This window comes from Penicillium subrubescens, assembly GCF_028828155.1.
Source record: "Penicillium subrubescens strain IBT 31985 chromosome Unknown utg000007l_segment0_segment0, whole genome shotgun sequence".
NCBI lineage: Eukaryota > Fungi > Ascomycota > Eurotiomycetes > Eurotiales > Aspergillaceae > Penicillium > Penicillium subrubescens.
The window spans coordinates 1,303,015-1,317,876 of NW_026643157.1; the positions used below are offsets into that span (position 1 = coordinate 1,303,015).

General features: G+C 49.0%; 3 protein-coding genes across 3 annotated transcripts; all 3 read left to right on the forward strand.

Annotated features, from left to right (window-relative positions):
• The first annotated feature begins 5,221 nt into the window (after positions 1–5,221).
• N7473_010236 (putative C6 transcription factor RosA-like) lies at positions 5,222–7,978 on the forward strand. Its single transcript, XM_057156175.1, has 4 exons — positions 5,222–5,859; positions 5,919–6,221; positions 6,281–6,520; positions 6,570–7,978. The coding sequence occupies exons 1-4, from the start codon at positions 5,750–5,752 to the stop codon at positions 7,636–7,638; spliced, it is 1,722 nt and encodes a 573-aa protein (XP_057004830.1). The 5' UTR covers positions 5,222–5,749; the 3' UTR covers positions 7,639–7,978.
• A 3,664-nt stretch (positions 7,979–11,642) lies between these two features.
• On the forward strand, positions 11,643–13,073 carry N7473_010237 (Endoglucanase EG-II; the record flags this gene model as incomplete). The annotated part of the gene is made up of 4 exons (XM_057156176.1): positions 11,643–11,727; positions 11,781–11,876; positions 11,954–12,857; positions 12,932–13,073. The coding sequence occupies 4 exons, from the start codon at positions 11,643–11,645 to the stop codon at positions 13,071–13,073; spliced, it is 1,227 nt and encodes a 408-aa protein (XP_057004831.1).
• Positions 13,074–13,639: 566 nt separating this feature from the next.
• On the forward strand, positions 13,640–14,740 carry N7473_010238 (putative 26S proteasome-associated ubiquitin C-terminal hydrolase; the record flags this gene model as incomplete). The annotated part of the gene is made up of 3 exons (XM_057156177.1): positions 13,640–13,681; positions 13,739–13,833; positions 13,966–14,740. The coding sequence occupies 3 exons, from the start codon at positions 13,640–13,642 to the stop codon at positions 14,738–14,740; spliced, it is 912 nt and encodes a 303-aa protein (XP_057004832.1).
• Positions 14,741–14,862: the final 122 nt, after the last annotated feature.

The following is a 14,862-nucleotide window of genomic DNA, read 5'->3' on the forward strand; positions in this document are numbered from 1 at the left end:
CGTCTACAATGGCACACTCTTGGCGGGTTAAAGTTGTCTAGCGTGGTCTGCCTTCCATGGGCCGTGCTTTTTCTTCCCTCTAAGCTCAATGCGGACGAAAGACCTTTTCCCACGCTGGGCGATGTCATCTGAAGGGCGGGCCAGGCTGATATTGAATATACTGTATGAACTATGGTTCTTTGATTGTCTTTGTTAAGCGCTGCAGACCCTGGATCCAGTGTAAATATGTATAATGTATGGGCCTTGGATCTGGGGTATGCGCCCGCGGGGTCGTCTAATCCTGTGGGCTGCAAAGCATTCAAGTACTATGTGTGTAACTAGAGTGACTCCATACCTACTTTTTGCTGTATGGACGGAGAATATTGGAAGGGCGGAATCTGTTGCCAATCCCGCCGGGTGAATAGGCGAGAAAATACAGTAGATTAGCGTAGATAGGGCATGGGATGGGAGATATCCTGGTGGATACCTCCAACGGCGCCAGATATTCCTCCGGACGAGGCAGACAGATGGTTAATAATGATGAGAATGACTCCGCGACAGTCGAGCCAAAGGTAGTTAGTGCTCTGGGTACTATGGTAACTAGATTGATAGATTCGGCAGGTGGACAGGACCTTGAGCTGGAAAGGAGAAGGGACTCGAGGGAGGACAGAACTCCGATTTGCAGGGTAGCCGAAGAAGGGTCTCCATTTCGCAAATCGCTGGGAAAAACTCCCCAAGGATTGAGGTCGCCAAGGATGTGAAGGGCTATTCCTCTTTGCCCAGGCTCCAGTCTGGAGCCAAACATCCCACAAGCGACAGGAATAAAGTTGACAGTCGGAACGGCTGAGCCCCCAGACCGCTGCCAAAGCTTCTGCAGATGGCGCTAAACTTATTTTGGCTCCATGTAGCGAGTAGCGAAACCGCTAAACTGTTTCAAGACGATGATGTCCTCCTGCATTCCCGGCACGGGGGAATAGGGTGAAATAGAGTGGAGATGGTGGAGGCGGATGAGGGATGGGCGATCCACCTCTCGACTTTTGACTTGTTCCCGGCCTTGACTCTTGCGGGATGACTCTTGCGGCCAGTTTTTTTGTCTTTTTGGATCTCTTGGGACTCTTGACCCTCTCCTTGGGTCTATCGGGCCTGATGGAGACCCGAACAAGTCCGCACACGCACAGCCCATGGTTCTCCACGGGATTTTCCGCCCTAGCGCCGTTAAAGGCAAGCAGCGGATTCGGCACTCGCCTTATGCTCAAAACGGTTAGGAGTGCGCTGTGGTCAGGGTTTAATATGTTTTAAGTCTGGAGGGGGGACTGTACTTCAACCTGGTCGTCGGGTTTTATCTAGGAGTTTGGTACTCTGTGTCAAGGGACTGTACCACTTTGTCCCTCCGTAAGCAGACCATTTGAGGGTAGCCTAAGGGATGAAACAGGTGGGATGATGCGAGAGGAGGATCGTCATGCTGCAGATTATTGTCGGAAGAGGATCGTGGAGCCACGTGTGGAAGCAGGGTTTCCCCTTGGGCTAGACCAGTCATCTTGTCCACAGAGAAAGCTCTCTCGTTACACAGGAATCCAGCTGGAGAAGTATTGGAAGCTTTGGAAGGGAGGTTGAGGGAGGACAGAGATCAAGTAGGGCCAGGAGAACACAGCTTAAGAGAGAGTACTGCGTAGACTGTGCGGCATGTATAGAGTAAGTTTGGCCACATACTTCGTGGCTGTCTCATAGGCTACACATTGGCTGCTCTGTCTGTCCATGGGTGATGGGTCTCTTTGGATGCATTTATTCCACGTTGTATTCTGTTGTCCTATGACATGCAGCTCTTCTCACCTACCTATCTAGGTACTCGGTCGCCTTGGGCCCAGAGTAAGATACTTCTATGTAAGTATACTTCATGTAGGACACACCGACATCTGACACGCACGCATCCCCAGAAAACGTGGTAACAGGGTTTCAATGAGCGGTCACTGCAGGCCTGCAGCGTAACCCTCTTGCAGGATGAGGGTCAAGATGAGGCGAAGATTGGATCTTCAGGGCGTCAGTGGCTTACCAAAGGGGACATTAAGTGTACAGTAGTAGTTTCGATTGCCTACGACACTAGGCATCTTGTCTCACTGCCTAGTTGAAGCCCTAGTGAACTTAGAGACTAGTCCGATTATCATGTATATAATTCTGTAGGCGCGATCATTCCACAGAGTGACGATCTTGTTGAGTTAAGTCCATATCCATGATGTATAATAATGAGTTAATATACAATTGTTTTGTAATCTCATTAAGATTCTTCAATTATTATTATCAGGATTGACTTCCCAGTAGAGAGCTATTGGACTAGGGTTATCGTCTGTTGCCCTCGATATGGCAAAGCGCTCGCATATAATGTCTTGAAATGTCCATCATAGTATTACTGTGGTCTCGATCATCTTTATTGTATGTACTTTCTACCTCCATACGTATACAGTACTTCATACCCTCGAACAAGTATTGGAAGGATGTTTCCAAGTCCCCTGAAAGGTGCATCAAAGCAGAACTCTCCTTGACTCATCCCTGTATCACCCGAATCCCTGCGCATTTTCCCGTTTGAGTTCCCGCCGTTTCTCCTCCCCCCTGTCTTGATTTTCATCCGCCAACCATCACCATCACCATCACCCCATCACCCCCATTTCCTCACAGCCGCTCTTTATCTTCCGCATGGACCAGGCAGTTCCCTGCGTTCCAGCCCTGTGGTAAGCTCCCATGGGAAATGGGTTTCCGGGACGCCGGGGCTACAATGTCATGATCGCATTAGGCCCTAGACCCATGACGGAGAGATGAGACGGCGATCCCGACTCTAATTGACAACGATGATGATGATGATGATTACTGAACGACTCAAGAGGAATCTCATTCGAACCTCTCATCTGCTCTCAGTAAAAGCATCGAGAGCTTTCCTTGTCCCACCTCTCCTCCACTTTCTGGCAAGGTACTCCCTCATTTCTGCAACGCCCGAAACTCTGCACCTTCGGTTGTCTTTACCGAGTTGAGGCTACCGCGTCTCACGTTTGTGCGGGTAGAAACGGCGCCCACCCGCCAAACTAAAAAATTTCTATCACTCACAAGCCAAACAAGCAGGCTGAGCAAAGGCTTGCAAGGCTTGCAAGCCGAAACGGAGCTCTGACTGGACCTCTGGGCCCGCAAAATCAAAGTCCATCGGTCGCGTCAATCCTCCGTTGAGCCGTTCCCTCTCTTACTCCATATGACTCTTTTTTTCCTGGTTCACTAGTCCTTGAGTCCCACTACTGCTATGCCTCTTCAGGCCTGCTTCCAATCCATGCCACTCATGCCTGTTGTAAAACCCCTCGACCAGACCCGCGGAGTCAGTCTGGGATAGCGTGAATGATTGACATGCCCCTTTACCCAACTGGGTATACGGTCGTTCTTGGCTCTCGACGTTATGATCCACAATCTGGGTCCTCTTAGATCGCGGGAACCCTGCTGGGCAAATCAGCAGTCATTCCAGCCCGATCCGTGGCACATTCTCTCCTTGCTGCATGTCCAATCACCGTCGGATCTTCGTTGCTTTTTTGCTTGTTCTTCCCCTCTGGCCTACAGGCTTCATTTCTGGCCCCTCTTCCACGTTTGCATGGCTGCTTCTTCGGCGTGGCCCCTGCATAATCTTGGGCTAGAGGCGAAGGGAAAAGCTCACCTCCCACAATGATCATCCAAAAGTCTCCAATCCAACGGAATTGGATTGCAGGGATGAGACCTACCCCAGACAAGAACCACTGCCAAAAGGAAAACTGACACAGGAAAAGAAAAAGAAATACCAGAACACTAGGAAGAACAGGAAGACAGGAAGCAAAAGCAACGGGAGCTATCAGCTTCCCCCCTCTTTTTCTTTTCTTTTGTCTTGTTCAACCAATTCCCTCCGCCACCCCTTTCTTTTCCTCTGGGTCTGAACATGCATACTGTACCCTAACTAGTATCACCTATGTATACGGAGTACTCAAGCACATCCTTACTACTGTATCCTGGTCCCAGGCCGGTTAGCTCTCCAGCATCATGTCTGCCATGATTCGCCCGCGTTTCACAAGCAAAGGGCGCATTGAGTAGTGGTACCTCATCGCACTGCTTTCTCGATAGGTAAGTTATACCTCCATGTGGTCGACGCCGTCGGCTTGGCTGACCCAGATAACCATCGGCTGTTTTTTTCCCTTGGGCTCCACCTCCGTCCACCCAAGAGGGGCAGTTGTTGGAGCTTCGATCTTTTGATCGGAGATCCTTGGGTTCCCCCGGCACGCCGCTCCAGTTCCACAGGGTCTGATAATCCCCCCAAATACCCTAGAAATCCTGAAGCTCTGTTATGAGGGACGGGTGATTACCAACCATAATCATCCGTCCCGCGTCATCCACTCGGAAGCCTTTTTAACCTTTCCCTTTTCCTCCAGGCCAGATGGACTCGGAGAGAGCTCACATGCCGCCCGGTGGAGCAGGCCAGAACAGCCACCATTCACCAGACGACAGGCGCAACTTCCCAAGAAGTCCTCCCCCTGGTTGGGCCTAAGCCTTGGGAGGCAGCTGTATAAGCCCCCTCGAATTAGACTATGACGGACCTGCTATCGCCTGCGGCCTGCCTGCCCAGCCTCTGGTCCGGGCCCATTCCAACTGGCGCCATGTGGTCTTCGCCGCCTGGTCGGTTTAGTTCGACATGGATCATGGATGGATTGCCCAGGGCCCTGGTCCATGCGCTTGACTCCATTTTCCATGCTTCAGTCTCCAGTAGTCTCCAGTCCTTGCAAGGGCAGCCAGTCTCCCGCTCTAGCGGGACCCTCCCCTAATCATCCTAGTCATCGGTCTGAGTTGACCCTCCAGTGAAGGGGCTATTCCAGGCAACCCTGCAGAGGCTCAAAATCTCGATCGTCACTGGGGAAAAAGAGGGACTTTCTCTCTTCGAGGTGGTCCTGCTAATAATAATAAAAATTAAATAATAATAATCATGATAATAATATTATTATTATTCGAATTCTTACTCTCCTCATGAGTCTTATTCCCTTTATTTTCTCTTCCTTTTTTTTTTTTTTTTCTCTTCTCCCCTTTCCATTTTAGTTTATAATTATATTCCTTTTTTTTATCATTTCTTTTTTATTCTAGTAAGATTAATCTACCTTTCTTTGCGCCTGACCGTCGGGACCGGGGCGATTTTTTTTTATCAACGGCGATCCAAGCTCGCTCTCGCTCTCGTCAATTCATTAAAACACTCTGAACACGCTTCTTTTCTTCCTCATTCCGCCCTAGTTCGACCTTGCTTCTCTTTCTTCTTGACATCTCCTCCTACCGAACTCCTAACGGCCTGGAGAATTCTTATTATTTTAATTTTCGGAAACCCAATCTTGGCTGCGAGAGGCTATACTCCGGCCGACTCGTATTTACCACGTGCGGGACTACATCATCTCCAGTCCGGAGTACTTCCCTCGACAATCATCATTCCTCAACCCGCCAGAAGTTATTTTTGGAGTCTCCATGGTCGATCGTTTCTTATAAACTTCTGCGGCCTCATCTCTCCAATCTTGCCTCTATATTACTTAACCTACTCATCGACTCGAGTACTGCACGACCATTCTACTCTCTAACAATCTATTCCATCTGTCCGATCACCCCCACCTTGAAGCTTACGTTGGTGACTGGACATCTTCCTGTCTTATCTACTCTCAACCTTCATCATCGGTCTTCCTTTTGACCGAACTACCTTGTCACCTTTCCACATTACCTTCAGCATATTCCAATAACAGTTACAATGGCTGGTCCAGGTGGTGGCCCTCCCCGCAAAAGCCATACTAAGTCACGGAATGGATGTAAGACGTGCAAGCGAAGACACATCCGCTGCGACGAGACCTTCCCACAATGGTATGTTCTGCAATCACCTCCTTAGATTCACAGCGCGTCTCTAATAGAGATATCTCTAGCCGCAATTGCACCAAGCACAACTGTCGCTGTGATTACCAAGACGTTGCTGCGGCGCGAGGCAGCCCGCCTGCCTCGCGACGCGGTCCAGATCTACTCATATCTCCAGAGATCGAGATGGAGATTGAGAATTGGCACAGAACCGGTCTCACCCCATATCCAGAACTTGCTGGATGCCCTCCATCCAGCTGGTCTGGTCTTTCCCGATCAGATTTGCGCTTGGTTCACCACCTCATCGGGCTTTCCATCGACCTACATCGACGGGGCCTGAGCAGTTGCACAATTTGGGCGCAGATGTTGCCTAGGTAGGTTCTCATCATCAAGTTTTGGATTATCCTCGTGAGACTGACCCAGTGTTTATTAGTTTCCTGGGCATTGCGCTGTCAAACGATTTCGTCATGAGCGCCATACTCTCCCTTTCTGCCTACCACCTCGCCTACCTCACGCGAGATGCAGAGACTAAGCAGCTAGCTCTACACCACAAAGCAGCCGCTTTCAAGGGTCTTCGAACTGCGCTCGGCTACGCCATTACTGTTCCCACCAAGGATAACGCGGAGGCCATTGTTTCCGCTCACGTCTTGCTTTCCTGGCAAGCAACCGAATAGTAAGGATCAAAGTAGGATCTTTTTTAAAACACAACTAACATCATACAGTCAAAGCTGGGTATCCTTGCAGCAAGGTCTTTCCTCGATCCTCGAGACTATGTATCCGGTTTGGAAGCAGGAGTCGGAGATTGTTCAATTCGTCGAGAACCAGCGCGCCTTGAGCGCTCCGGATTTCCCCGTTTCATTCGATGAAGATCTGGCACAACTAGATCAGACCATCCATGCGCTACAGGTTTCCCAGAAGCGAGTCTCACACAACGCAGAGCACTCCCAACGGTTGGGAGAGTTGATCGACTTTGTGCAGCAGTTCCGCAAGGACTTTCCTACGCAGACCTCCGAGCAAGCCTTCGACCGGATCCAGATTTTACGACAATGGCTCTTCTGGTTGCCCCCATCTCTCCTCCGAAATGGCGAGTCCGAACTCAACGGCCTCGCGGTTTTGTCTCAATTCTTCGCCGTTGCAACCGCTCTCGACCACTTCTACCCCGACATGGGCGGCTCATATTTGGGAGCTCTTTCCGTTGGAACCATCGAGGAAACATATCGCATCCTCGCCACACACAACGCTACAGATCCGTTCAACGCTGACATCCGTCTCGCTATGACCTTGATGGATTTGCCACGCCACTGTGTTGCACGATATCGCAGCCGTCTGGCCTGGTCCCCACGGCCCTCGGTCGAGCATTACTCCCCCGGCCCATCAAGTCCCTACCACGGACTGCACGAATACTCTCTTCCTTCATCATCTTCTCCCGCCTCCGCCTCACCCTCATATGCCGCCTACACACCTCCTCTCCAATCTCCTCCAGCGGTCACAGTGGCTGGATCCCCCTTCACCCTGGCAGACGGCTACGTTACCGCTGCTCCCTCCCACACCCTCTACCCGCCTTCGCCACAACTCCTCGATGCCCACGATGCAAACCTCGGCCTATCCGATCTCACACACTCGAGCTCCATTCCTCACTCCTCGGCGTTCACGCCACCTTATGGCGGCGACGTCCTCTGCGCTGATATGCCCCGCACTGATGGAGCCATGGGTCTGAACATGGATGTGTACCCTCATTCGCATGCATTCGATATGCCTGGAATGGTGGCACCGGAGACTTGTTGGACATGAACATCCAAGCCACAAAAAGACCTTCCTCATTTCGCTTCACTACACTTCTTCTTCTACCTCCGCGACTCTGTTTCTATACTGATGTCCTTTTTTTCCTTCTTTTCTTTTACTGTCTACTTGGGGAGTTTGTGATGTTGAGCATGAGCGTTGTTGGCTACTCAGATTCCGTCGCGTTTGCGGACTGAAGGAAATGACTCTACTAAGTGATATATACCCGGACAATATTGTTCAAGCCTTTCGTTAGCATGATTTGGAGCGACTGTGTGCTATTTTCTTTCTTGCCTTGAAATGTGTTTTTGTTTACAATAGGATCATGTTATGAATAGAACTTTAGGTGGTGTTTGGATTTTGAAAATTGATATCATAATCAATATTTTACTTTTATAAGAGCAACTTTCCCTCCAGTAGCCTGCAGAATAAAAGCCGGCGTGACGATGATCATTGCTGGGCACCTTCCATCAGTACTTGGGTAGTATTGCATCACATCCAATGTGATGTTCAGCTCAAGCTTCAGCTCATCACACTTCCATTCTAAACATAGTATATCCCCTCCCTTTCATCACCTCCTACAGTACCCCTCTGCGCTCGGGCTATCTTGACCAGTCACTATCCCCACCCCTCATGAAGAAAGCACTTACTATCTCCTCCTTTCATGCATACCAAGAAAAGTCCACCACCAAATTTAAACAACGATCGCCAGGAACAAGGACCTCCAATACTAAGAATAGCGCAATAGGCGGGGGAGGCAAAGGTATCAAGCGATGAAATGAGCTTCATTGGCGGAATAGTGTTCAAGATCCCTGCACCAGCAAATTAGTGCGTTTAGTTCATCTTCAAACGTCCAATTCTAGCATAGTTCAAGCGAAAATAAACTTAACTACATACAGTATGTAACTACAGTAGGTGGGTACAATGACTCCCTCGGTCAACTTAACAGAACGATGTGGTTGGATTAACAGGACGGAAAGAAAAGGGTAACCTCGTATTCGGCTGGCTCCAGTTTCCACCCCGACCCACGATCGAAGTTTGAACGGCGTGCATGGAGCTCCTCGCGTGGCACGCAGGGATAGATTCACACTGTACAGATTTTTGGGGGCGGAGCAGGGATTCTAATTGTATTTTTTGTCGTTTCAGGTGGTGACAAGGATATCGATCGTGGCCGATTACTTGTTTGGGACATACTCGTATCAACCCTGCATACTGTTTATTATTATACTGTGCTACCTCATCCCATCGCCCTTGCCGAGGACAATGCTGTACGCCAGTTAGATTTTGTTTTTCTCCTTCGCGTGGTGAATCGCGTGGTGAAGTTAAATTTCACAGCTGAAAAGAGTTATCATTTAAGCAGGGGGTCGGGTTGGGTTGATTAGATTTAGTTAAAGATCGGCGCAACCCAACTCAAAAGTTCAAAACACCAAACACCCGCCAGTCGATTAAGACCCTTAGGGCTAGTGATCGACCCGCCACTTTCGTGTTTCTATATTTATCGCGCCCCTTCCCATTCCCCTCCATTCCTCCTTCCATGTGTCGTCGCTCTTTACTTTTTTCTGTTCTGCAGAATCCTGTTCGGGTAATTTCTCTGGGGCCATATCTCGGTATGTGAGATGGATTTTGGGTTTCATCTTGCGTAGGGCGTTTGGGGTCCGGTCAACGTGCACTAACTATTTGCGTGGACCGATCTACTTGCGTCTACGATAGCACTGATGCTGGATTTGGTATTTACCTGCTTACCTGCTATATCGAGTAGGTATGTTGATCATAGGGCGTGGATATGTGCTTTGCAGGAGCTCTGTAGCTCGGAGAAGCCGATCAGACTAAATTTACTACAGAGTTTATTTCTTTTTTAACGATGACGTAGTATACATGGATGAATGTAGTGAATGGCAGAGTCGAAGTTTCTTGGTAAAGTGAAGATACTATCTGTAGATGACAGAGGATATGAACTTATAACAATGTCGTCACTAAATCCCTTGGCAGATCGCTATGGCAAATCACTACACTAGTCAAGGACATGGACATGAGACTTCTCGGCCCACGAGATTATACGATATTGCACTTACATGCTCGGGTGTTTTGAGATAGTTGAGATGAGTAAATAGTAATATAAAATCAAGGGACCGGACCGATATAATCGTCATTAGAGATCCCCCGTTGAATCGAAAATTTCAGAGACATATTTGACCGGCTAGGGTAGGCTGGAGATTTGTGATGCTTCTATAGTCGCCCGACATAGAAGTCGCACTACGGCTCCCACCTTGGGCGTGTTTCCTCCTTTACTTCCTCTCAGTCTTCATGGGCACTTTTATCCTATTGAGATGACAGGACTGGGATATGAAGGTCTCGGTTGCTGTAAAAGAAGATTCGGGCGTAGTAGGCGTTCTAGTTCATCTCAGTTTTACATAGGAGAACCGAGAAAGAATGACATAATTTATCTAGAAGCACAATTCAAAATACCTTTAGTGAGGCCCTTGGAAACAAGACGTTAAGGTGTACCTAGTCGGACATTTTCTCCGCTATCTAGAATCGGAATCTTGAGCTGTCACCAATTTCTTCTATAATAGATTTCATGGAAAGCTGGTCTTGAGTTACATGCCTTTGCTATGTTGATGTCGATGATCATAATATAGCAATCCCTAGTCACAGGTGGCACTAGAAAGCGCTGTAAAGTGGGTGGTTTTGAGTATAGGGCTGAATGACGCGCAAACCAGTAGCTTAAGGCAAATTTAACAAGCCGGCATATACGATGAAGATCTTTCATCTGAGCTTCGCTGCTTCTCTTGCGTGGTTTAATGAAATCGCTGAAAGTAAATACTGTAGTGCTAGTTTTGTTTGATCTCCTGTTTAGGCTAATTGCGGCAGTATCGATGTTTGCAAGCAAGGTTGTTATTGTGCCCGGCAAATCTCTCAGGATAATTCAGTTGATGCCGGCTTTATGTGACTTCCCCCCGCGAAAAAGTCGCCTCGGCAAATGTCAGAGTCGCGCATGTCCGGGGTCGTTTTGTCTCTGCGAATGAGCAAACTCCTTCAGCCAGGGGGTTCTCCGGATGATTGGCCCGTTCTCCGGTTGATGCACTTAGCGAAGACCCAATAGCTCTCTGAGTGCCTTAACCGACGCAGGGATGCTGTCAGGTGGGCTTCGAATTTACACTCCTAGGGATGCTGAAATTACCCAGGGTAGGCTACCTCCATGACTGGTGGAATGCCGCATATATAATGACTAATGGCCATCGACTAACTACCTTATTCACCATAGACAAAACAGAGAACGCGTTCATTGCATACGCTGTATTTGAAAACAGGTGTCTAGAAAAAAAGATGCCAAGTAAATAGAGCAACAACTTTCGGCAGTTCCTTGAAGAATTTGCCCTGCAGCTTCCCCTTGAAACTTAATCTTACTCAACCTATGTACCCCGCAGTTCGAGATGTAACGGTTAGGAGGCTAGCGGGGATTCTAGTGCCAGACGGACACTTGGCCGTATAGTTCTCCGCAGGAATTAACCCCGGCAATGTGTTTCAACGGGCAGATTTCCGTGCCCTGGAGAGAAAATAAAATTAGGGAAATGAACTCAAATCCCCAAGTTGAAGAAGTTTCGTTTCGTGATTCCGTTAACAGCATCAAGTAAACAAGACGTTTCATGGAGTTCTGCTCTTGCCATCATCCCCCACTGTTTGAGCCACAAAAGTTACATATCTAACGGGTGTAGTGCCATCCTTGAATTCCACCCTATAGGCCTCCAAGGGTATAAACTTCGTCAATAGATGTTTACGGCCTAGTGGGTATGATGTGTGACGGAAAATGCACTCTTTAGTTCCCCGGGGTAATAGACTTCGTCAGGGGTTTCTTCCGTGTCGTAGAGAGGCAATTCCGAACCGAACATGGAGTATTATGCCTCTGTATCGGAGTTTTGTCGTTTAATATCTCCATTGGTTACGTTGTAGAAGAAGATATAAAGGTCCAAGCTATGTCCATCTGCAATTCTTGAAATCGGACAACCATTTTCAAAATGAGAGACCAGCACAAGCAAAGCCTGTTCGCACTCCTTGCCATTAGCGGATCAGCGCTAGGGCAGCAGTCTGCTTGGGGACAATGTTGGTTATAGACTCCAAATTTGTGAGCGAGAGGCTAACGTGTATTTTCTCAGGTGGTGGCAATGGATGGACTGGCCAGACAACCTGCGTGTCTGGGTACTACTGCTCTGCTCAAAACGCTTGGTACTCGCAGTGCATTCCAGGTTCGGGTGAGTGATCCAACATGTACTGATTACCAATGGAGTTATTGAGTGATAACCTTTATTGACAATGGGCATTTAATTAGGCGGTAGCGGGACTACCACTACCCTGAAAACTACTACAACTGCCGCCGGAACTACCTCGACCACGACGTCTTCAAGTTCTTCCGTGCCAACGGGCAAAGTCCGATTTGCTGGTGTCAACATCGCTGGCTTCGACTTTGGTATGGTTACCAGTGGTACTCAGGACCAGAGTCAGGTCTATGATATATCAAGCGGCGGTGTCACTCAAATGAGGCACTTTGTCAACGACGATACCTTTAACATTTTCCGCCTGCCGACGGGATGGCAGTTCCTCGTTTCTAATAATCTCGGTGGCTCTCTGGACTCGAACAACTTTGGCAAGTATGACACTTTGGTGCAAGGCTGTCTGTCACTGGGCGCTTACTGCATCATTGATATTCACAACTACGCCCGTTGGAATGGTGCCATCATTGGACAGGGTGGTCCAACGGATGCGCAATTCGTCGCCCTTTGGACAGCGTTGGCAACCAAATACAAGAGCCAGAGCAAGGTCATCTTCGGCGTTATGAACGAGCCTCATGATCTCGATATCAAAACCTGGGCTGCTACGGTACAGAAGGTTGTTACTGCGATCAGAAATGCTGGGGCCACGTCTCAAATGATTTTGCTCCCTGGTACAGACTACACCAGTGCTGGAAACTTCATTGACAATGGCTCCGGTGCTGCGCTTGCAGCGGTGGTCAACCCGGATGGGTCTACTACCAATTTGATATTTGACGTTCACAAGTACCTCGACAGTGACAACAGTGGCACCAACGCCGAGTGCACAACCAACAATGTCGGCGTATTCAACAACCTCGCAACGTGGCTACGCTCAAACAAGCGACAAGCTATTCTTAGTGAGACTGGCGGCGGTAATGTCCAAAGCTGCGCAACGAACATGTGTCAGCAGCTTGATGCCCTCAAGTAAGTGCAATCTTGTCCCTATCCAAGTTACCGATTCTAGCGAAATCCTGGACATCTTTACTGACCTTATCTAGTGCAAACTCGGATGTTTATCTCGGTTGGACCTCGTGGAGCGCCGGAGCCTTCCAGACATCCTACGTTCTGTCTGAAGTGCCGACCAATAACGTTGATACATACCTCGTTCAACAGTGCTTTGTCCCCAAGTGGAAGAAATGAGTGATGAGCGTTTGTTACTGCATCTCGTCTTGTTTTCGAAAGAAAGAATGTCCAATCAGTGCTATTGAGACAGAATAAGATGAACTTAGATTACTACAATAGCTATCAAATATACAGCGTCCCTTTTTCTGGAATTTAGCCTTATTTTCATTTTAGCGGAAAACGTACTTGAGGATTCCGCCTAATTGTTTAATTGTAATTACATGCCGCGAATCGCGATGGTAGCTGTTCACATAGAATGAGGATACAGTAGGTACCATTCTCCACAAATACTATAGAACCTTGATTGGGTTGTTCCAATGCAAGATATTGAAATTATGTACAATAGCAATGTTTCCTGTCACTGATCAACACGGCAATGTCACTTATTTTGGAAACCATTGGATCCATGTCTACTCACGTGACTACTGTATCCATAACACGTGACCTATGACATAAGTCGCACATGCCGATAACTTATCAACACACCGTTGTCAAGCTATCACTGCACATATTCGCCAGGATTGTCTCTGAACGGTTTAAAGGTCATTTTCTTGAAGCTACAAGGAGACCTTAATCATTAAATCATGGCCGACACTGGCGGCTGGAGCACCATCGAGTCCGACGAGGTAATTTCTCCAAAGGAATACTCCGCATGCCGAGCTTAATGAGCTAACAGCATCCAGGGCCTTTTCACCTCTCTCATCGAAAACCTTGGCGTACAGAATGTCCAATTCGAAGAGCTCATCTCCCTAGACGCAGACACAATACGGTCTTTAGGGTAAACAGACCTCTCTCTTTCCGGCACCGTCTACCTCCACACAGCCCTTTGGACACTAGCTAACCAACACTCCGCGCCTCCACAGCTCAGTCTACGGCGTAATCTTCCTCTTCAAATGGACCCGTGAAGCAGCCGGCGCCCGCGCCGAAGCCCCCTCGATGGAAGCTACGATCCCACCGCCGCAGAAAACAACGTCTTCTTCGCGGCCCAAACAATCCAAAACGCCTGCGGCACCCAAGCCATCCTCTCCGTAATCCTCAACCACGAAAACCCTCCCCAACCTCTGCCCCCCATCACCCTAGGAAACGAGCTCCAATCCTTCAAAGACTTCACAACGGGATTCCCGCCCGAACTACGCGGCGAAGCCCTCTCCAACTCGGAAGCTATTCGCACCGCACACAATACTTTTGCTCGCGCGAGCCCGTTCGCGGATGAGACGGCCCGTCCTCAGGATGAAGAAAATGCTGCGGATGTGTATCACTTTATTGCGTATACGCCTGTTAATGGGACGCTGTATGAGCTGGATGGCTTGCAGCCGCATCCGATCAGCCATGGCGCGTGTGACCCGTCTACATTCCCGGAGAAGGTAATTGAGGTCTTGCAGCGGCGTATTGCGCGGTATCCGCCTGAGGAGACGCATTTCAATTTGATGGCGGTTGTGCAGGACCCGCGGCCGAGGGCGCGGGAGATTGGGGATGTGGAGACGTTGGAGCGTGAGGAGCGGAAGAGGGCTGCGTGGGCGTGGGAGAATACCCTGCGGCGGTGGAATTTTGTTGGGTTTATCGGGGAGATGATGAAGGGGGTGGTTGGAATGAAGGAGGGGCAGGATGCAAGTGGGAAAGCGTATGAGGAGTGGGTGGATGCCGCGAAGAAGGCGACGAGGAAGAAGTTAGAGATGCGCCGATAGGTCGCAAGTCTCTACTTTTTTGGGACACTGGGAATCTGGAGGCTTGGGCTTTAAAGGGGATGGTAATCTGGTTGGCTATCTACATTGCATGTCCATGCCTGCTGGATTGGCCCTTTCATGGG

What these genes read in the sequence shown, in the direction of transcription:
- N7473_010236 (XM_057156175.1), top strand. Translation starts at nt 5,750, where the DNA reads ATGGCTGGTCCAGGTGGTGGCCCTCCCCGCAAAAGCCATACTAAGTCA. An exon ending in TGGGCGCAGATGTTGCCTAG is followed by an intron (nt 6,222 to 6,280) that starts GTAGGTTCTCAT and finishes AGTGTTTATTAG; the next exon opens with TTTCCTGGGCATTGCGCTGT. An exon ending in TCCTGGCAAGCAACCGAATA is followed by an intron (nt 6,521 to 6,569) that starts GTAAGGATCAAA and finishes AACATCATACAG; the next exon opens with TCAAAGCTGGGTATCCTTGC.